The sequence below is a fragment of the Cricetulus griseus genome, chromosome 5 (genome assembly GCF_003668045.3).
Source record: "Cricetulus griseus strain 17A/GY chromosome 5, alternate assembly CriGri-PICRH-1.0, whole genome shotgun sequence".
In the NCBI taxonomy this organism is placed as follows: Eukaryota; Metazoa; Chordata; class Mammalia; order Rodentia; family Cricetidae; genus Cricetulus; species Cricetulus griseus.
This window is the reverse complement of record NC_048598.1, coordinates 146,586,124-146,612,121: the sequence shown is the minus strand read 5'-3', so window position 1 is coordinate 146,612,121 and position 25,998 is coordinate 146,586,124. Positions and strand designations below refer to the sequence as shown.

Here is a 25,998-nt window from a genome sequence, read left to right as displayed (position 1 = left end):
TAGAAGGGACAGTACTGTTAATAGGTGCAAGTTTCTCCTGTTTCTTTCTTCTTTTAATCTCTTCTAGCTCTCCTAATATCCAATTCCTTAGCTTCCCAATCAACTTTATTTTTATGTGAACTGGTGTTTTTGTCTGCAAAATGTCTATGTGAGGTTGTCAGAGCCCTGGAACTGTAATTATAGACAGTTTTGAGCTGCTATGTGGGTGCTGGGAATTGAACCTGGGTCCTCTGGAAGAGTAGCCAGTGATCTTAACCCCTGAGCCATCTCTCCAGCTCCAGTAAACACTTTAAATCAAATAAAGTGTTTGTATATGCAAAATTTTGTGTATATGCTTGTATATTTAAATATAAATATGACTTGTATAAAGTGAAAAGCAGATGGACTGTTCTATATACTGTACCCTATTTGATAAGTTCAATAAATGCACATTTGGGTGTTATGTATTGTCAAAGTGAGATGAACCTCTCCACACATTCAATTTTATGTTTGCTTTGTTGCAGATCTGTAACACACAATTAGTGCATGTGTGCCAGTTTAAAGACTTTATCTGGTGTCCCAGGAACATTAACTACAGAAGGAAAGTCACAATTTCAGTATGTAAGCTTATCAGCTCTGACAATGGTACCAGAACAGAGAATTTCTGATAGAAATTCACAATAAAACTAGGACTTTAGCCAGGCGGTAGCACTTGGGAGGCAGAGGCAGGCAGATCTCTGTGAGCTCAGGGCTAGCCTGGTCTACAGAGTGAGTTCCAGGACAGGCTTCAAAGCTACCCAGAGAAACCCTGCCTCAAAAAACCAGAACAATAACAAACAAACAAACTAGAAATTTAAAAAGAGAATAATGGCATAGCTGGGTATGGTGGCACATTCCTTTAAGCCCAGCACTCAGGAGGCAGCGGTAGACAGAACTCTGTGAGGTTGAGGCCAGCCTGGTCTACAGAGTGAGTTCCAGGACAGCTAGAACTACAAATACACACACACACACACACACACACACACACACACACACACACACACACACACACACACACACACGTATGTCAAAGAAGTAGCATTGTTCCCACTTAAGTCTTCACAAAAGCCTTTTACCAAATCTCACAAAGTATCTCTATACAGTACCACCCACAACACCAATTCTATTCACTTTGCAATTAAATTGAAAATTTGAAGCTGAAGCCTGATGTTTTGTTTTAAACCTTCAAAGAGTACTGGCCAACTACTTTCCTGTATTCATTTCTGTGTTCTTGCCATTCATTACCTTTACCCAAATACCTTAATGTATACCTTCTGAATTCTAATTATCTTTCAAGGCATAGCTCAAATGCCTCTGCCCCATGAAGGTAGTATTTTAGGTAATACTTCTTCTCTTTTCCTGTTTCTCGTCTCAAATATGACTCTACATTACCAAGCCATCTCCTCTTCTAGTCCTCTGCCAACTGCCCAGAGCATGACTGCTTAGATCCATCATTTTTAAACTTTCAAATAGGCATATACATAGATGGCCATGTTTCTTAAACATGGTTTTTAGTTATTATTTTATTTATGTTCATTGGTGGTTTGCCTGCATATATGTCTGTGTGAGGATGTCAGAAACCTTGGAACTAGAGCTACAGACAGGTGTGAGTGAGCTGCCATGTGGGTGATAGGAATTGAACCCAGGACCTCTGGAGGGGCAGCCAGTGCTCTTAACCACTGAGCCATCTATTTCTCCTGCCCCTCTTAAAAATGTCTGAAGAGAAATGGCATGTTTTTTTTTACTTTTTAAAAGGCTCACATTAGCAACCTAGTTGCTTCTAGAAAGACCTAAGAACCCTTGATAGAGAGATGAGCAGAAACCTTGTCTATGGACTTAAAAGAATTCAGAAAAAACCAACAAATTCCAAATAACATCACTTCAGCCTGGTTATTCTATTTTAGGTTTGGGTGGAGAGGAAGGGTAACAGTTGTGTGGCTTCCTTACATTATCTGAACTAAAATACCAGTAGTATTTTTTTTAATTTCCTTTGTTTTCTAGCATAAATGCATCATTTTTTAAGTTGCTAATTTTTATCAGACATGTAGGGCTCATTTATTCTTTAAGAACAAATCCTATTACTTGACTGAGTAGCATATAACATCTATTCTGTGTTTGCTTGGCCAGAATGCAGGTCTTGAAAGTGCTAGGTATGTATTCTACACCTTGAGCTACGAGCCCAGCCCTCTGAATTAAGTTTATCAATTTTTTCCTTTTTTAAAATTTAAATTAGAAATAAGCTTGTTTTACATGTCAATCCCAGTTCCCTCTCCTTCTCCTGCTCCCCTACCTCCCACGGACTCCCCCATTCGATCCGTTTCTGCTCCCCAGGGAGGGTGAGGCCTTCCATGGGGGGATCTTCAAAGTCTGTCATATCATTTGGGGTAGGGCCTAGGCTGAGAGAGTATTCCTCTATTAAGTTTATCATTTTAAGAGTCCAATGAAACTTCAAAAAATGCCTCAAATTCCCCTATAAACATTGTGGTTGAAATGTCTTTTTTGTGCAGTCTCTGTGTTTGAGGTGTTGTTATAATAGTTTCATGGTCAAATAAACTAAAGATTGGAAGTATTAAGTAATAAACAGATGAAATCAGAACCCATCTTCTGTCTTCTCTTCCTATCTAATTAGTCTTCAAGTCTGTTCCTTGGTTAATTACTCTCTACTATATGAAGTTATTGTGGAGATTAAGTAATACTTGTAAAATGCCTAGTTTAGAGCCTCTCAGATATTGAGTAATCAAAAATACTATTATTACCAATACATGACAGCTGCTTTTTAAATAAAACTATTCACTCTAATTAGCATACTTCCCACCAAAAAATTCTAACAAAACTCTAGAAAAATAATATTGAACATCGCTAAATTCTGAAATCAATCTATAAATTATTATCATCTGGACTTGTTCAAAACTTTCAGGGGGTATTGTTTGTTTTGTGGCAAGGAGGCCTGAACCAAGGGCTTGGTATACTGGGTTCAGGCCTCATGATATACTGGCACTCTATATCCCAACCCCAAGTGTTTTAAAAAATACTTTCTTCTTTAACTTCATCTAAACATTCATTCATCTACAAGTACCTTCTGTAGGAAATGAACAGTTATCCTTTAGAGACAGGATCTGACACTGTAGGGCGGTGTGGCCTTCCACTGTAGTAGTAGTCCTACCTCTACTGCTAAGTCTCCTTTTCAATTCTAACATTCTTTCAAAATGTAACTGTTTTAAACTATGTTTAAAAGGTATGCAAAAATCTTTGATGAAAAAAATATAAAAGTTTTAATTCTCAAACTTTGAAGAAACTTAAATAAGTAAATAGAAAGTCCCTTAATACAGAAAGAGAGCACACACTACTGTCTGTATCTTCTCTAAACTAAATTTGTAGATTCAATGTAATAAAAAATAAAAATAAAAACTGAGTCACATCAAGTATAGTGGCACAAACTTGCAAGGCTAGCAGGAGGTGAGACAAGGGGGTTTCCAGTTTGTGACCAGCCTGAGCAATATAGTAAGATACCTTGTTTGAAAAAACATCCAGTCAAAGCTTTTCATGGAAGTTAGCCATCTGATTCTCAAATACATTTGGTAGAGAAGGAAAAAGCCAAAACAGCCAAGAAACTGCTCTTAGCTTTCTGTGACTGTCTTCCTGAAATTACAGCCCAAAACATCAAAAGTTATTCTCTCAAATACACCTCAAGTCCAGAGTCTGAAACCCATGGGCTAAAATCAAGGCACTAGCAATACGACTGCCTTCTTGCAGAAGCTGTAGAGAAGAATCAGTCCATCCTGTCTGTTCCACCTCTTAGAAGCATGTGCCTTCTATCTAACCACCACATAACTCCAATCAATCTTCAAGACCAGTACCCTGAAATTTGCTCTGTTTTTGTATCAAACTTTCCCTAGGTCATTTAACTTTATTACATGATGGGGTAAAAGTAAGAGACTGGTGCACTTTAAGGCTAATATTTTATTTGCCTCCCAAGGATGAGTTTTATAAAAGCTGAATGCTATAAACAAGGTAATAAAATGTCTTTCAATGGGAGAAATTACCTGTTAACCCCTGCCATAATGCCATAGACATTTTTCAGTTAATGCCATAGGTATATGTGTGTGTTTGCCTGTACATTTGTCAGTTAGTGTGTGTGTGTGTGTGTGTGTGTGTATGCACGAGCACACATGTTTTGCCTGTTCTTCTATGTTATACAACACAGATTTTAGATTCTGAATCAAAATCTGTTACTTGGGTATTTAAAACAATCCCAACTTTCTTTCTGATCAAAATACTGACTTCCATGATTTTTTTCTACCACTGCCAAATGAATGTTCACAAAACAGTCTTGTTCTCCTCATACTTAAAATATCTGCTCAAGAATTCAACAGTATTTACTGAGCATCCCATTATAGGGCAAGCCACCACACTGAATTCAGGGATATTAAAGGGTATTTCTGGGCTCAGAAAAAACTTGAGGCATTCCTTAGGTATGCAAATAATATTGTCACCAAGAAATCAAATTACTAAAAATAAATAAGCACAGTGTATGAAAGTGTCACATCAGCTCCTATGCTGACCTAATCAGAAAGGCTTGACAGAGCCATATGTAACATTTCCCCCTGAAATTTGCAAAAGTTGAAGCTTTCAGGTGGTAAAAGTGATAGGAAAATAGACTGGTACCAGCAAGTATTATTAGCAAAGGACAGTGCAATGACTTCTGGTTTGGTACTACAGTGTAACATGCCAGAGAGTTGTACTTAGGGGTGAACAGGAAGACACTGTGGTAGAAAAGATCTTAAGACACTGGAAGGAGTTTGAGGTATCGTGAGTATTTTATTGCAGATTCTGCTTTTGAGATTAGGAAGCTGATCAGAGCTAAACCCTGGAGTGGGGGTGGACGTCATCAACAACAACTCTGTGGGCATTTGAAGCCAGAGGCAACTCAATCAAGGATTACATGTAGGTAGAAGAAAAGAGACCTGCAAACAGAATGCTGAAAGCACTAATTCTGAAGGGAGCTCCTGGCTACAGAAGACAAGTCTGCAATAATCAATGAAATGGAATGGACTGGTCGTGGTGGTGCCTCCTCAGCACTTGGGAGGCAGAGTCAAGAGGACCCTGTGAGTTTGAGGACAGCCTCGTCTTACACAGTGAGTTCCAGAACAGCTAGAGCCACATGGAGAAACTCTGTTTCAAAAAACACCAAAATAATAATAATAATAATTAGTTAAAAAAAAAAAAAAAAGAGTGACCAGAGGTGGAGAATTGGGAGCCCTGAGAAAGCAACATGTATCCCAAATCATGGGGTATTTTCAGATGAATGCCTAGTGTAACAGAAGCAAAAGAGTAATAAAAGATAGGGATGCTGGCTTCCTCAAGCCTGGGAGAGTGCCACTCATTAAAACGGGATACAAAGAAATATGATATCAAGGAGAGAAATGGGATTCAGATTAGTTAAATGAGTTTTAACAAAATGAAATACTACTATACGCCTCTACTTTTTAATAATTCAACTATATCACTCAGCTGGAATGGTAAGATCAGATAACTGGATTGTTTAAAGCTAAACATTTTGAACTTCATCTTCCTGACACTAGGGATCCGTGAAAGCTTTGAGAACAGTTGGTGTGATATGCTCAGTAATGTACCATAGAAAGACTGTGACACACGTGAAATTTCAGAAAGGGAGAAAGATCCTTATAGGGAAAGCAACAAGTAAACTGCTACAAATTATTAAGCAAAAAAGAATAAACATTTAAATAAAAATGATAAAACAGTCAAAAATGAGCAGGATGGGGCTGGGATGATAGTTCCAGTTGGTAAAGTGCTGCCACACAAGTATGGGGCTCTGACTTTGTATCCCCAAAACCATATGAAAAGCCAGGGACTGTGCACTTATAAATCCAAAGCTAAAAATTCAGAGACAGGAGGATCCCTAGGACTTTTTAGTCAGCCAGTCTGCCAACCAGTGAGCTCCAAGCCAAATGAGAGACCCTGACTCAAAAATAAATAAACAAACAAACAAACAAATAAGGAAAACACTTGGGATATTTCATTGACCTCTGACCTCCATATGTATACTTGCACACTCATGCACTCCCACCCCTAAACACACAAACAAAAAGCGTTATTTAGCTGAAGAGGCAATGTAAAGATGCCCCACACAGACCAGGAGTGGTGTCACATTCCTTTAATCGCAGAGGCAAAAGATCTCTATGACTTTAAGACCATCATGGTCTACATAGGAAGCTCCAAGACAGCCAGGACTATATAGAGAGGCTTCATCAAAAGGGGCAGGGAGGAAGTCCCATACATTTCAAACTCTGAGATCCCAATATAAATTTACCCTTTTTTACCTATCATTAAAGATAAGATTCCTGTCAATTGGAGGAAGGTGACATCACTTACAAAAAATATAAACACTAATCACTTATTCTATTTTCTCCAAGATCTATTTCTATAGTATGAGAACTTCAACAAAGGTACTATATAATAATTATGAGTGCATACATGACATATATAAGTTTCAAATTAAGTTTGAAAATTAAAAAATGTTTGAAAGCCAGTCATGGTGCAATGTTAGGGATGACAAGGCAGGGACATCTTAAACTCAAAGCAAGTGAGTGAAACAGAGACAGAGAAATGAAGAAAAGGAAGGTTTTAGTTAGAAACAAAGAATTCTTTCTGTTCTAAGAGACCAAAGACTTGTAACATGACCTTTCTCTTTTCACCTGTGTGACCAGGAAATTTAAGAACCAAATCCAGTGACTTACAGCTGTAATCAGCTCATCTCTAACCTGATAATGTTTCTTCACATGGTGACTACTTAATTGTTCTTTCTCTAATTATTCACCCTACACTTTATGAAATACTACTGCAAAAATGGCTTTCTGTATTGCAAACAGCTTGTTCTATTAAAAACATTAACTGGAGTTACAGTTTGCATCTTTTATGTTTCAAAGGCTTGGTATCCAGCTAATAGTTCCATTTGGGGGGAGGTTCTAGAAGCTTAAGAAGTAGGGCAGAAAGTAAGTCACTGCAGATAGATCCTTACAAGTACATTATCCCCAGGCTGCTTCCTATCTGTGGTGCTCTGAACATTTGCCCTCTGCTACAGGCTACCATCTGCATCTAAGAATATCAATGAATTCCACATCAAGAAATATGAATATAATCTAAAAGCTCATAACCAATGATGAGAAAAAAATGTTAAAAGCAGCCATAGGAAAAGAAATGATATGTTGCATACAGGATAGTATCCAGATGAAAAAGACTCATCAGAAACATTGCATTCAAGGAGACAGTGAAATAAAATAAAATAAAAAAAGACAAAGGGGGGAAACAATTCCATAAACCTAGGACTCTAAACAGAACAAAACTGTCTTCCAAAAAGTATTAAAGGCATTCTTAAAAATAAAATAGGCTCATATAGTGGTTTATGATCTAATAAAGCAAAGTTAGCCACAGTCATAGAGACCAGGCAGTGGTGGTTCACCACAGAGGCAGATGGATCTCTGTGAGCTACATGAGAGAATCAGTCTAAAAGAGAAACAGAGCTCACATCTTTAATCCCAGCACTAGGGAGGTGGAGACAGGAGTTATATGGCTGGATGGAGAGAGGAACACAAGGCAAGAGGAGACAGGAATGCATTGGAGTTTGAGGTTTGTTGAGCAGTGCAGCCTAGAGATGCAATGTGAGGTTTGGTGGATCACCCCACCCCTTCAGTCTGAGCATTGGTAGAGGTCAGAATACTCAGGTGGTTGACTGCTTTGCTTTTCTAATTTGCTTGAACCCCAACATCTGTCTCTGGGTTTTCATTAATCATGGTACAGGTTTTCATTAGCAGACAACCACCACAGAGGAAATGTTAGGTTATTTTAGCACAAATAAAATTATACAGAATAGACATAGTTTCTATGTGAAGGAATTAATAGTACTGAAATGATACCAAATGGAGAAATGTATAAGACTTTTTGTCACTTACACATCTTACAAAGGCTGGTGTACCTCATTGGCAGAACATGTGCCAAGTACTTGGGAAGCCCTGGGTTCTATCCTCAACCCTGAAAAACTTATAAAATCCTACAAAGATAACTATTTGCATAGATAAAATAATATAGCACTGGATTTACAACACATAGGTAAAACATGATAACAAAAGCATAAATGCTCAAAGTGGGGAAATGGAAGTATACTCTTGTAAGGGTCTTAAAAGCAAACTGGTATAATATCATTTAGATACACACTATGAACTAAACGAAAGGGAGAGGAAGGAAAGGGGAAAGATGAGAACCAAACAGGCCAAACAGCAAACAGAAAGCAAGATGACAGACTCAAACTTAATCATATCAATAATCACATTACATTCAATAATTCCAAACTCTCCATTAAAAAGTGAATTACTAGGTTTGTTTGTTTGTTTGTTTTCTAAATTTCTCACTAGGGATGATGCTGTACTCCTGTCATCTCAACATTCCGAAAGCCGAGGCAGAAGGAGTATTTCAAGTTTAAGGCTGGCCTGGGTTACACAGGTCAGCTTGGGTTACATAACAATATCCTGTCTCTAAAGCAAGCAGTCAACCAACCAAGTGGGGCTGGGGCATGTAGCTCAGACAGTAGAGTGCTTGCCTATCTAGAAGCTTTGGGTTTGATCCTCAACACCACATAAACCAGGCATTGAATCCCATGCCTATAATCCCAGCAGCCAGGAGGTGGAGGCAAGAAGATCAGAAATTCAAGACCATTCTCATTCAACTACACAGTGAGTTTGAGGCCACACTGGGATACATGAGATACAGCTTGTCACATCTTTGCACAGCATAGGTCCTGGAACTCTGAGTAGGGGTGACTAGTGAATGAAGAAATGACAGACACAGAAAACCTGGGAAATTGGTAGTCTGGACTCCCTGATGGAGAGCACAGCACCTCAGAAGCTCAGTGTGTTATTATATACAATAGAACAGAGAGGCTAGTTATTGCATATAGCTGAACAAGGAGATACTTAGCTCATCTCACTACTAGCAGTCTCTGTAAGGGAGAAGTATTCAGGCTGTAAACATCCAGGGGAAGAAAGCTATGGTGGAGACCTTTTGCATGCACTGTCAACATTCACACACGGACCAGAGAAAAGCTTTACCATCCCTCTAAGCCTCACCTAGGAAAGGCTTTGCCACTCCCATGGATCTACGGCATTGAGGTCCTTGACACAACTGTGCCCATGTCAACACACACATTCACTCAGGACTTCATCTGCTCCCTATACTGGCTCAAAAAGAATGAATTGGGGGGGGGGGGCAACCAAGTAGTAGAAAATCCATTTTTTAAATATATAATATACTAAAAGGATGGGAAATTCTTATACAACACTAACAGATGAAAGCAAATGGGGCTATATTAATAGCAACGTAAAAGTGCTGGCTACCCATAGCCAGAGTTCCAGAGCCCATGAAAAGGAGGAAGGAGAGGATCAACTTCCACATGAGCATTGTTAACACACACACACACATGAATACACACTATACATAAGCAATCTTTAAAAATAGTATTGTAGATTATAACACAAAAACTATTACTAGTATAACAGGGCCCCAAACTTTAGTAGGTCCCAGGCCTTAGCAGAACTGACTCCATGAAGAAGTACCATTCAAGTTTTAAAACTCAGCATGTAGACAGTACCAGCTGCCAAAATGAAAACAAAGACCTAATCCATCAGAGTCCACAGTTCTGGGAAAGTGCCTAAATGTACTAATCTTTGTTGTGGAGTATTACTTTAACTAGACAAAGATGTGTTAAATTTGTTTATGCTGTGGAATATTACTTTAACTGTATAAAGTGTGTTACATTTGTTTATTCTACATTGTTTAATGATGTAAAGATGTGTGTTTAATTATGTAAAGATGTGCTGCATTTGTTTTACCTTGCCTGTCAAAGGCACCTAACTGGACTAATAAAAATCTAAACAACCAATAGCCAGGCAGGAGATGGATAGGAGGGCTGGCAGGCAGAGAGAATAAATAGGAGAAGAATTCTAGGCTCAGAAGAAGAAAAAAGAAAGAACGAGGGAGAGAGAGAGGTAGTTGCCTAGGGCCAGCCAGGCAGCCACTAGGCAGTACTGGTACTGTCTACAGGCTGAGTTTTATTACTTAAATGGTACTTTTTCATGGAGTCAGTTGTGCTAAGGTCTGGAGCCTACCAAAGTTTGGGGCCCTGTTATACTAGGCCCCATGAGAAGCAGTGAAAGTAAGATAAACAGAAGGAAAGAAAAGGTAAAAAGCCCTGAGGCAAAATATAGATGAAAATAAACAGATTAATTTAAGTTAAAGAAAAAAGCTAGCCGAAATAAACATAAGCTAAGGCCAAGCATTCAAAACTAGTAAGTCTCTGTATCATGATTTGAGAGCTGGTTGGTGGCCTAAAAGAAAGCCTGCTTCAAATGCTTTTTGACTTTTATAGTTTCATTTCTGGCTAATTGTTCTCATTAACTAAAGTATGTCAACCTAGAAGACACTTTTTGTGCTTAAAAGCTCACCCTGAAAAAGGCTCAGTGCTACACTGGGGTCCTGAACACCCAGTGTAGTTAATGGCCAACTAATAAAAGATTATCTGTTGGCTTAAACCTGTGTCCAAGCAGTCTCCTCTGGAGGATACCCCACAACACTAGTAATAAAGAGGCCACTCCATAATGATAAAGGGATAATTTATTTAAAAAAGAAATAACAAGCCAGGTATGGTGGCACATATCTGTAATACCTTCTACTTCTGAGGTTGAGGCAGGAGAACTACTTGTGCCCAGAAGTCCAGTCAAGGCAATATAGCAACACTCTCAAGGGAAAGGAAATGTGACAAAATAATTCACAAACTTAAGTGTCATACTGGATCTTACCAAAAGGCCATGATACAACTCACAACCTAAACCTTTAAGATAGCTAAAGAAGGGGGGGGGGGTTGGGCTGGAGAGAAGGTTCAGCTATTAAGAACACTGGCTGCTCTTCAAGAGGACACTGGTTCATTTCCTGGATTCCACATGGTAGTCCATAAATGCCTGTAACTCCAGTTCCAATAGATTCAACACTCTTCGGGCCTCTACCAGCACCAGACATGAACAGGAGGCTAAAGTTGGGGGCCATCATAGACTAAAAGCAAGTTCCAGGCCACTGTTTCAGAGGAGAAGGTGGGGAAAAGCTAGCTAGCTAGGAGGCATGGTAGCTCACACCTGAAATCCCAGCACTTAGAAAGCTAAGGGAGAAAGACTGCCATGAGTTCCAGGGCAGCCTGAATTATAGAGTAAATTAAAGTTAGCAATGGGCAGTCTTTCAAAGATTGTGGCTCAGTGGGTAAAGGCACCTGTCACTGAGCCTGAGTTTGATCTCTGGGACCCATATGGTGGTACCACAGTGCAATACACAAAATAAGTAGATAAAAATGTATTTCTTTTTAACTCTACAATAACAAAACAAAACAATAAATCATGGACTGGGGTGTATCTCAGTGGTAGAGTCCTAGTATATTTAATGCCCTGGTCTCTCATCTCCAACACCACAAAGAAAAAAATTGAAAGAGGAAGAAAAACAAATACAAAAAACTTACCCTCCAATAAATATGATTCATAACATGACTAAATGGAAAAAAAAATGTTTAGAGCTGTAAGCAGAAAACTCCAATGTTGATTCCTAGTAAAGATACCCAGCAAAGTAGGTTTGAGAAGAAATTTTCTAAACTTGATATAAAATGTATCTATAAAAACCAAGGCTGGAGAGCTAGCTCAGTTGGTAAAGTGTCTGTTGCACAAGGACTTCAGTTTGGATTCCTAGTACCTACATAAAACTGGATGTGGTGGCTTACAGTTGTATCCCTAGCACTGGTAGGTGAAGGGACATGTAGAGTCCGAGTTCTTGCTGACTAGTCTAACCAATCAGTAAGGTCTGTCTCAATAAATAAGATAAGACATAAAGAGACACTTAGTGCTCTGATTCTCTCTCTCTCTCTCTCTCTCTCTCTCTCTCTCTCTCTCTCTCTCTCTCTCTCTCACACACACACACACACACACACACACACACACAACCATTTTTCTCTCTTCTTTCTTATAAGAAAAATGTCTGTCAAAAACTTCCATGTAAACCATCTAAGTAAGGTAACCCAGACACAGAAAGACAAACATGGTATATATTCACTCACAAGTGGATATTATGACATAGAGCAAAGGATAATCAGCCTACAATCCACAACCCCAGAGAAGCTTGGAAACAAGGAGGACCCTAAGAAAGACGGACATGGTCCCCCGGAGAAGGGAAAAGGGACAAGATCTCCTGAGCAAATTTGGGGGGGGGGTAGTAGGAGGAAGGGGAGTAGGGAGGAGAACATGAGGGAGCAGGAAGAATAGAGGGAAGCAAGAAAAGAGATACCATAATAGAGGGAGCCATTATAGGTTTAAAGAGAAATCAGGTACCAGGGAAATCTCCAGGGATCTACAAGGATAACCCCAACTGAGAATCTAAGCAACAGTGGAGAGGCTACCTTAAATGTCCTTCCCCAATAATGAGACAGATGACTACCTTAAATGATATCCTACAGCCTCACCCAGTAGCTGATGGAAAACAGAAGCAGAGATCCACAACTAAATACTGAGCTGAACTCCTGGAATCCACATGTAGAGAGGGAGAAGTGATGAGCAAAGGGGTCAGGACCATGCTGGGGAAACCCACAGAAACAGCTGACCTGAACAAGTGGGAGCTCACAGACCCCAGTCTGATAGCTAGGAAACAGGCATAGGACCAAACCAGGCCCCCTGAATGTGGGTGTCAGGAGGCCTGGGCAATCTATGGGGCCCCTGGCAGTGGAACCAGGGTCTATCCCTAGTGTGTGAATGGACTTTGGGAACCCATTCCCTATAGAGAGATACTCTCTCAGCCTAGATACAGGCCTACGCCCTGCCCAAATGATGTGACAGACTTTGATGATTCCCCATGGGAGGCCTCACCCTTCCTGGGGAGTGGATGGGGGTGGGATGGGGTTCCATGGGGGGAACGGGAGGATGGGGGGAGAGGGAACTGGGATTGGTATGTAAAATAGAATTGTTTTTAATTTAAATTAAAAAACTTTAAAAAAAACCTTCCACATAGCACATAGAGTTTCTAGCCAGTTAAAGGCAATTAAAAAAAAAAAAAAAGCAATAAAGCACCCAAATTGGAAACAGAAATAAATAAAAGAAAACCAACCAATGGAGTGCACCAAGTGGGGGGAAGGCAGATCTCAATGTGAAGAGTTGGCTGGGTAAATGAGAATACTGGTTGTTTTTCCAGAGGACCTAAGATTGATTCCCAGCATCTACATGGTGGCTTATAGCCATCTGTAACTCAGTTCTAGGGAATCCAACGTCCTTTTCTGGCCTCCTCAGGCACCAGGCACACAAGTGGTACATTAACACACATGCAGGCAAAACACACACAAAATAAAAATATTTTTAAAGTCAGTATATCCCTAAACCAACTACAATCAGAAATAAATGCCACAATAGCATTTTGGGGATTTGTTTTTTATTGGTTTTGTTGTTGTTTGAGATAGAGTGTTACTTACTATCCAACCCCAGCTGGACTGGAACTCAGAGATCTGCCTGCCTTAGCCTCCCAAGTGCTAGGATCAAAGGTGTGTCTACCTGCCTCAGACATTTTATAAGAGCTTTAAAAGTAGAAAACAGTTATAGGTTAAATCTGACCAAAAATCCACAAGATGAGCCGGGCGTTGGTGGCCACGCCTTTAATCCCAACCCTCCGGAGGCAGAGGCAGGCGGATCTCTGTGAGTTCGAGACCAGCTTGGTCTACAAGAGCTAGTTCCAGGACAGCCTCCAAAGCCCAAGAGAAACCCTGTCTCGAAAAAAAAAAAAAAAATCCATAAGATGCTGAAACAATGCCACACTGCTGAGAAAATTAAAGCCCCACGAGAAAAAAACTGGTTCAGGACGAAAACTTTTTAAATTGTCCAGACTCAACAGTTCCAGTCGTTAGATCCCCTGGAAGTAAAGTTACAGATTCTTGTGAGCCACCGTGTGAGTGCTGGTAACTAAACCCAGGTTCTCTGGAAGAACAGCCAAGGTTCTTTATCACTGAACGGTCTCTCCAGCACCTCTGTTCTTTGGAGGGTCTCACACTATGTTACCCAGGCTAGGTTTCAAGTAGTTACCTCAAATGATCCTCTGGCTTCAGCCTTCTGATGAGACTACAGGCATGAGGCACCATGATGTACTGGGCTTAACCAGTTAATCTCAAACTCACATGGAAATAAAAAGGGCCTGGAACTTCAAAAGCACAAGCAACAACAAAGTAGACCTCAAAAAATAAAGAGAAAAGTTGGAGAACACTAACTAGATTTCAGGATTTATTTTAGTTACAATAATCAAAATATTGTGGTATTGGCACCAGCACAAATAAAACAGATCACTGAAACAAAACAGAGTCTACAAATAGGCCCACACATATTTAGACAAGCAAATTTTAACAAAAGCACAAGGGCAATTCAGTAAAGCAGTACTTAAACAGAAGTCTGAGAACAACTTGATATCTATATATAAAGACTGGGGTAGAGGAAGCACCCGACAACACACTTTATATCACATCTACAAAGCAAAGAAAACTTAAGATGAATCACAGACCCAAATAAAACTTAAAACAGTATCACTTTTAGAAGCATGTACGAAAATACGTAACCATAAGTTAGGCAGATTTTAGATGACACTGTCCAAAATTAGTATAAAAGAAAAATGGATATAAATTTTTTTAATTAAGCTGAAGTTTTGGTTTTGGTGGTACTGCTGGGGTTCAAACCCAAGAATTTATGCAAGGTAGGCAAATATTCTTGCCTGTGCTACATCTCCAACTCATAAAACATTTAGACAAAAATTAAGGATGCTCGGGGCTGGAGAGTTGGGTCTGCACTTAAGAGCACTGACTGCTCTTTTAGAAAACAAAGGTTCAATTCCCAGCACCAACATGGCAGCTCACAAACATCATCAACCCCAGTTCCAGGGGACCTGACACCCCCTCCTGGCCTGTGTGGGCACTGCATGCACATGGTACAGAAGCATACATGCAGACAAAACACTCATAAACGTGAAATAAAAATAAGTTTTTAAAATTTTATTAAAAATAAAATTAAAAATGTATGCTCCAATAAACATATTAAGAATTATACAAGTGAAAATAAAACTTTCCTCTTTAAAAGGTAAGAGGATGAGAAGATTAGCCACAATCTGCTGGGGGAGGGGGTTCTTGGCAAATCATTTAGTCAATAAAACTACTTGTATTCAATGGGTGCAATGCTGCTGTAAAGAGAGCACCTGATTAAGCTTGAGGTCCTGGTTTTGACCCTGAGCACTGAGAAAATAAAACAACAACAAAAGGGCCGAGTGGTGGTGGCCCATACCACTTGGGTGGCAGAGGCAGAGGCAGAGGCAGGCGGATCTCTATGAGTTTGGTCTACAAGAGCTAGTTCCAGGACAGCCTCCAAAAAAACGAGGGCTAAGGAGACAGCCCAGCAGATGAAGCACTTGCCATACAAACATAAGGGCCAGCATTCAGATCCCAACCCTGGAGCTTGGAAGACAGGGACAAGCAATTTCTGGAGAAAGCTGGCTTGCTAGACTAGCTGGTATCAACAAGCTCTGGATTCAGTTTAGAAACCCTGCATTAAGTAAGATGAGAATGATCCAGAAATATTCATAACCTCAACCTCCTATCCTGCACATAATCATGTATAACACACACACACACACACACACACACACACACACACACACACACACTGAGATTTTAAGAGAAACTTTACCAAAAAAGTTACACAATGGAAGGAAGCACATACTCTCCATCAGACATGACTAGTACACATTACAAAGGCTGAAATGAAGAGGACTGGCCACACAGAGCTGTACTAATGTATATATGGAGGAATTGGTACTCTCAAACTACTACTGAAATGTTAAATAATGAAAGGGAGACTGGCAGTTTCTTTTGTTTTGTTGAGACGAGATCTCTCTCATTCTATAGCCCAGGCTAGACTACCTCATTATGTAGCTTCTACTAGACTCAAACTTGAGGCAATTCTCCTGGCTCAGCCTCCCCAGTGCTGAGATTATAGGTATTACCTACTGCACTTGTCATGGCAAGTTTCTTTTCTTTCTTTCCTCCTTTCTTTTTCTTTGTTTTGGTTTGGTTTTTCAAGACAGAGTTTCTCTGTGTAGTCCTGGCTATCCTGGAACTCACTCTGTAGACCAGGCTGGCCTCAAACTCAGAGATCCACCTGCCTCTGCTTCCTGAGTGTTGGGATTAGTGTGTGTACCACTACTACCACCCAGCTGGCAAGTTTCTTAAATGTTAAACATACCACTGCCACATGATCCAGCCATTCCATTCCTAGGCATCTATCTGTCCAAAATGAAAAGTATGTCTATCAAGTATACTTTACAGCAGCCTCACTTATAATAGCCCCCAACAACCTACATGTTAATTAAGAGATAAGTAGAAAAATTGTGGTCTAAATAGACTACAACTCAAGAATAAAAACACAAACCACTAACACACCAGAGTACAACACATGTGGGTAGTAAAGTTTCAGTTATCTGCTATATAATCCCATTTATATAAAACTCTACAAAATGCAAATGTGGAGAGCAGACTGGGACTTGTTCAAGGACAGATGGGAAGGCATAAGCTAAGGAGGAAGGGGAGCATGGAGAAACTTTGGGAGGTAAGGGCATATTCATTATCTTATGGATCTGGCTATAGGCTTTAGTTGCTTGGTTTGGAGGGCAGTAGTAGAGATTGAACCTAAGACCTCAAGCATGCTAGGCAAGCACTCTACCACTGAGCTACAGCCTCAGCCCTCTTTCTCTGTTTTTTGTGTTGTGGAGAAGATAACTCCAGGGCCTTGTACAGTGCATGCTTTCTTACTGTGTGGCATGCCCAGTCCCAAGCTATATTTATCTTGTTTGGGTAAGTCTAATATTGATTTCATAGGTTATCTCATGTCAAAATTACTGTACAAACTTCAAATATGTGCAACTTAATGGATGACAACTATACCTTAATAAAGCTGTTAAAATGGCTTAGCAATAATCCAGTGCTTCTCAACCTTCCTAATGCTGACCACCTTTAATACAGTTCCTCCAACTTCCAACCATATGGTGACCCCCAACCACAAGATCATTTTCATTGCTGTAATTTTCATAACTGTCATTTTGCTGTTATAAATTGTAATATAAATATCTGATATGCAGGATATCTGATATGGGACCTCTGTGAAAGGGTTGTTTAATGCCCCCAAGGAGTTGCAACCAGGGCAATAATCTATTCTTAGCTAAATAAGCACTTATATTTTTAAATTCAGATGATTGAACTTCCAACTTGCCACTTTAAGTAGAAGCAAACCACGTTTCCAGAATATGCATAATATGCCAAGAACCATACTAATCACTTTACACATATTAACCTTACTATCATTATCTTAAAGTTACTAGTTGTAACGCAGAAGTGGAGAGGTAAGAAGGATACCACAAAACTCTAGAAACCAGACAAAGCCTCTTCTTTTTCTGCTTAACCCTTTTAGTACCTACAGATTAAATACTTGATATCAATAAACCAGGAGATTTGAAATCTGAATACATCAGGAATTTTTGCTTTGAGACAGGGTTTCACCATGTTGCCCTGGTTGACCTGGTACTCCCTATAATAGCTGAGTTCCAGAGTGTCTTAACTTGTAATCCTTCTGCCTCAGCATCAGAAGTGCAGCACCACACCTGACTAAAATCTATAAATTTAACTGGAATTCTCACTATAATGGAAACACATGCCAAACAAAAGGTTAACACTGGATATTTAATTTTTTGTTTTAATATAATAATTTTAAAGGAAAAAGAGTCTTTTGCTTTTTAATAATATAAGGATTTTTTTTAAAAAAAAAATGAAAAGTGGCTGGAGAGGTGGCTCAGTGGTTAAAGACACTGGCTGCTCTGCCAAAAGACCTAGAGGTTCAAGTCCCAGCACCCACATGGTTGCTCACAACTATCTGTAACTCTACTTCCTGAGAATCCAACACCCTCTTCTGGCTTTCTTGGGCACCAAGCACACATGTATTGTGCAGGCATACATGAAGGCAGAACATCTATACACATAAAAAATAAAATATATTTTTAATGAAAAGCGCTGTAGAAGACATCTTCAAAGACTTCCAAATGTTGAGTACTCTTCCACACCGCTGCCCTGTGAGTAGGGATCTGTACAGAAGACCACACTAAAGTAGCTATAGAATAGTGGTGCCAACAGGAGACAGGTCATGCCTGAAAACACTTTTTCTAAGTGTGGGGGGGTGGAGGTTGCTATTTTATTTTCTGGATGTACAGAACTTCCCTATAAGTATCCCCAGTGAATAGCACTTTTTTTTGGTTCAATATGGTTCTGTGTAATTAGCCAACTAAATAGTTTATTCATTGTATTTACTTAAAGCCTTACTTATTTCCAAAAAGGCTTTAAAATGGCTCTTCCAGCTACAAAATAGGATACCAATTGGCAAGTCTCTAAGTGTCCAACTTTGTTTACTTCTCTCTCTCATTTTCTCAGAAATCATATTAATCTTATTTTAAGTAACCATAAATATATAAAAATATAGACTATTTTACTAAATTTAAATATTGAAGCTGAAATGTTGCTCAGTAACAAAGTGCCTGCTAGCACACTTGGGCCCCAAGTTCAATTCCTAGCCATGAGGCAGAGGGAGAGAACTTAAAACCAAGCTTCGAATTTGGGAGTCCATCTTACAGTATGCATTATGACAAGGTCTCAGATCCTGGTATTCTGACTCTTCAAACTTGAATATCCTTTTTGAGAGATTTTTCCATTCATTTAGCAGTGTCTAGCATACTAGACATAATCTAGTAGCAACTCCTCACAGAAGTGTTTCCAGATATGGTCACCTATCTGGTACTGATAAAATCTGTCCAATTAAGTACCATGGTTCTACAGCTACTTTAGTGTAGTCTTCTACTCTAAAGGCACAGGTCTGTAAGAATGTTCAACATCTGAGAGTCCTGAAAGATGTCTTCTGAAGTGATTTTTATTTTTTAAAAAAGAGTATCCTTAATAAAGGGGGAAAATGGTGGGTTTTTTTTTTCTTTTTAAGTGTTTTATTTTCAAATTGAAGAAGCTAGTTCTACAAACTATCCAACATGACTATAATTCATCTCTCATGTTTCCCAAGTTAGTAAACACACACACACACACACACACACACACACACACACACACACACACAGTGTGACACACACAAAAAAACCACAAAAACCACATGCCAAAGAAATATAAAGAAACCAATCCTTAATCAACTGTGGCGGTTAATTTAAGAAATCGCAATACCCTGGTGTAATTCAGCTTTTTAGTTCTGCATTTATGCAGTCCACAGCTTGTCTCAAGTGAGTGTCAAGTTCCACTAAGTGTCCAGTTTCACACTGCCATTATTTTGTAATACATCTACATTCACGATGACTTTGTATGTCTCAGTCATATCTTTTCAGACAAATCTTGCTTCAATGACAACTCCAGAATGAAAATGTTAAAAACTTCTACCATATCTAAATGGTTTACATAAACTGGGTTTAATTCCCTTCTCATTATACCACAGGAATAAGTACTTGTGATAAGGATTAGCTGTCATACATGTAGGAAAGATGAAAAACAAATTAAGAGACACAAAATCTGGGCTTCATTTGTGATTTAGTCTCCCATCAGTTTAGTAGAAACATGGCTTAATCTTTCTTGTTGGTACAAAAAAATGTCAATAATATCTCTATTTGTAGACAGATTGCAAAGATCGATTACAATAATTCATGTGAAACCCTTTGTAGATGGCAAAGCACCACACAAATGTTGGGTGTTATTAGTGGTGTTAGTTACAACACATTAAGGAAATATATCTCTGACACAGACACACCAATAAACATGCAAGTCACTTCCCAAAACAGTCATTAGGAAGAAAGCTTGAGATGATAAACTTTGAATTCGAATCCAGGCATGTGGGCTCTAACCTCAGTTATGCTATTATTCTATACACGAACCCTGGCCAATTTCCCTTTTCATCCCCAATTTCTTCATCAAAACAAAAAGAAGTACAGAACCAAAAGTTCCATAAGTACATAGCTCTCAGTCCTTCACAATATCTACGACCAAGTATCCAAAAACCCTCATTTAACATTATATCCCAAACTCAGCTCGGTTCGGTCTTTGGAAAAAACTCAAGTTGAAGACGGCTGACAGCAAGAAAACTTTCATGAAAATTGAATTCGGTACAGTTCTTGCTCTCTATAATTAGTTTTCCTTCTAAAGGACAGCAAATGAAGAACAGGGTGTATTGAGAGTAGGGCGGGGTCCTCTCCCACAAGCTTCAGGAGCCACCCACTTCCCAAAGAGGTGTAACTGCTTCCTCCAGGCCCTCCCTCACCTGCCAAAAAAACTTGAAGGACTACGGGTTATACTGCCCAAGCGAGCATTTTGCTTTTCTTTCCACTTGGGTGGGGATGACAGTAGTCATCTGGCAACACACATCCTCTAAACACCATTACCCACAACACCAAGTGTCCCTGAAGTCTCATCAAGGACTTAAGTTTCTAAGCTGACGCTCGTTTTTGTTTTTGTTTTTAAAAAGAATTCAGACCACGAACTCAGACGTGGGGTCTCTCCGTGTTGGCGCTGATTGGTTTGTGCCAACTGCCAAGCTGCCCCTACCCTCGCCGCCCGCCCGCCCGCTCCCTCGCCCGCCCGCTCGCCCTCCCGCGCGTGGGCACAGGCGCCGCCGGCCCTCACTCCGGACCGCGCCAAGTCGCGAGGGCGAACCCCGGAGCTCGCGGGGATGACGGGCCGGGCGGGCAGCGAGGCCGAGGCGTCGCCCCCGGGGTCGCTACCCTCCTCACCGATGACGATGCGCAGGTGCTTGAGGCGGGTCAGCGCGTCCTTCTTGGTGTCCAGCACCTTCTGGGTGGACTTCTTCACGTCCCCGTGCGGCTTCTTAGAGAACATCCTGCGGCCGCCGCGGCCCCTCCCGGCCGGGTCCCGACGGCCCAGCGCAGGCGGTGGGCGGGGAAGAGGCTAGCGCCGGCGGCTCATGCGCTCCTCCGCCGCGCGGGCCCCGCTGCCAGGCCGCCTCGCGCCGCCGCCGCCGCCGCCGCTGCACGGAACCCGCGCCCGGCTCCAATATGGCGGATCCGCCCCGCGCGCTGCAGCGATGAGGAGACGCGGAGCGGCCGCCGCCGCCGCCCAGGCCGCGGCTCGGGCCCCACAGCCGCAGAGATGGAGCACTCGGCCGCGGCGCCACTCCTCTCTCCCTGAGGCCCCCTTAAGGCTGAAGCTTCTCTAGCAGCTTCAACCGCGCAGAGGCCAGAACCGAGTCTTGTGGGGATGGACTTTCACGACTCTGCCGTCGGTGGCGAACGGTCCCCGTGGCAACCGCCTTCTGACGTCAAGTGCTCGTGACGTCATGCTAGCGTGAGCTCATGCCTGCCGCCGCTGTAGCCTCTTGGTTTCCCGTTTTAGCACAAATGGAGAAGGGCAAGAAAGTTAAGGAGGGTGCTCGTTGTAAACGGCAGTTCCTAGATTGTTTTGTTTTGTTTTGTTTAAGGTCTTCGGTCTCCACTCTTTAGATCGCTCCTAGTAACTTAGGATGTGCAAGGTCAGCGCGATGCCAGCTCTGAAGCCTTGGCTGTGACGTCATTTCACTTTCTAACTTGGGTTCTTCCTGCGTTTTGCAAACTAGTCACTTTCTAATTTTGATTCTCCCTGTGTTTTGCAAAAAATAATGATTGAAAATGTACTGTGCTTTAGAGATGCGTGGGTGCATGGTACATCCTTTTCCTTTCAACTACCGTGCACATGGATGGCTAGGGGTACAGCTGGATGGTGATCTCCAGTGCAAAAAATAGACATAAATCGATAACGTATCTTGTACAAGTAAATGAATCCCACCATGTATCAGAGAGAAAAATTAAGGAATCTGGTTGACTGTAAAGGAAGGCTGTCTTAGCATACAAAGTACTCACATGAATCCAAAGAAAAATGTGTACAGTCCAAGTAGAAAAATTAGCTGTGTGTTAGTGCTCTCCTGTCGCCCCAGTATTTCCGGGGTAAAACAAAATTCATGGCCAGGCTCAGCTACATTAGACCATGTCTCCAAACCAAACCAAAACAGAAAATAGAGAAAATAAAAATATGAATAATAATCACAGGATTATATACCTCTTGCTTCCTTGTCAGTGTCTGTTATGGAATAATCTTTCTGTACGATGTGAAGATGCCTCTTTGACAAGGCGCCTTCTGATTGGTTTAATAAATGAGTTGACTCCACCTACAAGTGTCTCATTACTCTTGCAGAGGGTACCTATTGATCTGCCTTCTGTCACTCTGAATTTGTATTTGTTAGAGGTTTTTATTTGTATTTCTCCTTTAGAGATTTTTAAATATTTATTTTTATTTATTTATGTATTTGGGTTTTCAAGAAAGAATTTCTCATGTAGCTCTGGCTGTCCTGGAACTCGATCTGTAGACCAAGCTGTCTTCAAACTCAGAGATCCACCTGCCTCTGCCTCTTGAGTGCTAGGACCAAAGGTGTGAACAACCACTGTCCAGCACATATATTTTGTATTTACTTAACTTATTTATTTTGGTGTTTTGTCTGCATGAATGTCTGTGTGAGGGTGCTGGATCCCCTGGAACTGGAGTTACAGACAATTATGAGCAGCTGTGAGTGCTGGGAATTGAACCCAGGTCCTCTGGAAAAGCATCCAGTGCTCTTAACCCACTGACCCAATTTATTTTTCATTTTACTCTCTCTCTCTCTCTCTCTCTCTCTCTCTCTCTCTCTCTCTCTCTCTCTCTGTGTGTGTGTGTGTGTGTGTGTGTGTGTGTGTGCTTACACACACATGAGTGCAGGTGTCCTCTGAGGCGAGGGGTATCAGAGACCTAGAAGCTGTAATTACATTGGAAGCTACCCAGCCTTGGTGCTGGGAATCAAACTTGGGCCCTCTGAAAGAGCATATGCTACCTTAACCACTGAGCTATCTCTCCAGCTCCCCTCTTTTCAAGTTTCATATAAAATCTACAGAATACCATTTTTTTCTAGCTTCATTCAACATAACATTTTTTAACAGAAATGCATTGTGTTATCAGTAATATTTGTCTTCAAATAGTAATTCACCAGTGAATATAACAGTGTGAACTCCCAGAGCCTACTAGGAAGAAGCAGCAGTTAGTAGGAGGCTTCTAAAAAAAAAAAATAATAGCAGGATACATTAAAAAAAAGTATCTGTAATCTGATTTAAAAGTTCCACTTTTAGAATTCTTAAAGTATGTCAGAAATGAGGGGGGAAAGTCCTTGTAAAATATGAAAGCATGATTTATAACTGTATAAACTGATGACGTGACTGCTCCATGGTATGGTTAAGGGCAAGGTTTTTACTGTAAATATGCGAGGACAGCCAGAGGCATCTGGAAGAGTCCAGAGAAGAGAGAGAAAGTAGGTAGACTGAACATAGCCAGCAGACTGGGCCTTGCTGGAAGAGGAGCAGAGCAGAGATTGAAGAGAGGGGGCCTAGTTCACTGTGGGTGGTAGCACTCCTGGGTACATGAGCCTGAACTGTATGAAAAAAAGCAAGCTGAGCAAACCATGGGGAACAAGCCAGAAGGAGGCAGCACTCCTCCATGGTCTATGCTTGAGTCCCTGCCTCCAGGTTCCTGCCTCAAGTCCCTGCCTTAACTTCCCTTCTTAGAAGCAGAAATAAACCTTTTCCTCCACAAGTTGCCTTTGGTCATGGTGTTTATCAATAGGACAGCCATACAACTATGAGACGATCGTTATGAAGACTTTCCAGAATGTTTTTATTAGTGTATATTCATTCTGTATAATAATGTATGACATCATGACAGTCCAGACGTATGCATAATACAGCCATCACAATCACCTCTCATTTCCCTTTCTTGCCTCCCACTCATCCCATTCCTCTGCCCCACTCTTAAGAACTTCCATGTCCTTTAATGTGCATGACTGTAAGAAAGAAGACCCTCACTGTGGGGGGAAATGATTTTAAAATCTCCCACCGCCCCCCCGCCCCGACAAGCAAAAGCAAAACAGCTTGTTATAATTTATTTATTCATTTATTTTTACTTTATGTGCCCAAGTGTTTTTCTAGCATGCATCTAAGTACACCATGTACATACAGTACTCTTAGAGGCCAGAAGTGGATGTCAGGTCCTCTGGAACTAGAGTTACAAGCCACTGTGAACCATTACATGGGAACTGAACCTGTAAGTTGCTGAGCCATCTCTCCAGTCCCAAGAAATGAGTCTTTAATATATGATTCTACAGAATAGGATGCCAGCACAGAAGGAAGGCAAAATGGCTGCTGTGCTGATTTGACACAAGACAGTGGTTTTTAAAAATCATCTATGGCAAGAAGCAAGCTCTTGCTCTCTTTTTCTGTAGGCTGGTACTCCAGAAAGATCTGATCTTCATACTCTTTTACCGAAGCACCCTTCCCAAACTCACCATCCTATTAGTTCAGAAGACTGCCTTGTACTTTCCACATCTTAGAGCTCCAAGGCCAGCAAGTGCCTGCCTCCGATTAGCAGAGAGGGGGACATAGCATCTCCTGCTTACTTGTGACTCTGATGACCTCCGAAGGCACCTCATACTGAAAACATACTATATCATTTATCTTTTGTATGATCCAATGTGTTTCATTAGGGTTATTTGCAGTACGGGTAAGAGTTTGCTTAAAGAAACATCAGGCCGCTTACCAGTGACTATACCACTGAATAAAATGCCTCTCCATCCCCATTCAACCACTAACTGCATATAAATTCTCAGAGGGTTAGGGCCTCTTCTACTTCCTCCACTGCAGCTGTATGTTGATGGGTTCGATCTTGTGCAAATTTTAAACAGGTAACCAGGGCTGTTGTGAGTTCAAGAGTTAAACAGCATGCCACATCCTGGTCAGCATCCCAAGGCTCTCCCACCTTGCCAGACTCTTAGTATCTTTCCACCCCTTCTCTGTTGGGAGCCTGTGGCCTAGTTTCAGACCAGTATATGATTGCTTGTCCAATGGGTCTCCAGATGAGGCAAAAACCCTTGGGAACAATCTCATTCAGCAAGGACCAGTGGATTTCGGGATAGCACAGAATACTGCTAGAACTGCACAACCTACACGCTCTTTTCTCTCATAATATTGTTGATTCTCTTGGCAATTTTAGTGTCATTTTGTCAATCATGCATTGGAGAGATGTGATCATTCCCAGAAACCCATTTTTTTTCACGAATATTTTCCCCTAAAATTCTTTGGGAGCTGATGCTTCTCAGGTTTCTTGTCTGGACATCCAGTTGGCACTCCAGACCCTGAGAGCTGCTCTGATTCAGTGCTAAGAGGATCGGAGGCAGAATACCCCTATTTCTGTGAATATGTTTTGAACAAGATTGTTGTTCCTGAAAATATGTGCTTATGTCAATCACTTTTTAGTTCTGGCTGTGGCTGAACCGCAGTACTTCTCCAGTGTTCCTTGTCTCTCTTTAGGGACCAATATGGGTGTCCCATAATGTCTGGGCATTCAACAACTCCTATTCTCAGTACTTATGAATCTCTGCAATAACTGCTGGCCACTGAAACAGAAGCTTCCCCTACTAAAGTGGACAGCATCATATCTACATGAATAAACACTCTGTCCATCTAGCAAAACAACAGTAGTTTTCTCAATAAGGGCCATGACCTCCTCAGCCCCAGGCTTTTGTGTGGGTTTACAATGTGAATTTCCTCCTGTGAAGAAGACATCAAATACAATCAGAAAGCTAGTCTCATAACAGACTTCCCACTGTTGCATCAGTGGCCTCATCTTGCCTGTCCAAGAAGTTTTGTTACAGTGTCCAAAACTGGATAACTATTAATTACAATTCTCCCCCAGAAGCCTGTATAATACCTTCC

The 25,998-nt window shown here is 40.9% G+C and overlaps 1 protein-coding gene across 8 annotated transcripts in view; it reads right to left on the bottom strand.

Annotated features, from left to right (window-relative positions):
* Positions 1-21,085, bottom strand: part of Ralgapa1 (Ral GTPase activating protein catalytic subunit alpha 1) — a 206,162-nt gene extending 185,077 nt beyond the window's left edge. For all 8 annotated transcript variants that reach the window (XM_035445761.1, XM_035445756.1, XM_035445757.1 and 5 more), the window contains exon 1: positions 20,950-21,085. In XM_035445761.1, the coding sequence (XP_035301652.1) occupies positions 20,950-21,055 (106 nt within the window). In that variant the 5' untranslated portion in view covers positions 21,056-21,085. The remainder of the gene's footprint in view (positions 1-20,949) is intronic.
* Between the last annotated feature and the right edge of the window lie 4,913 nt (positions 21,086-25,998).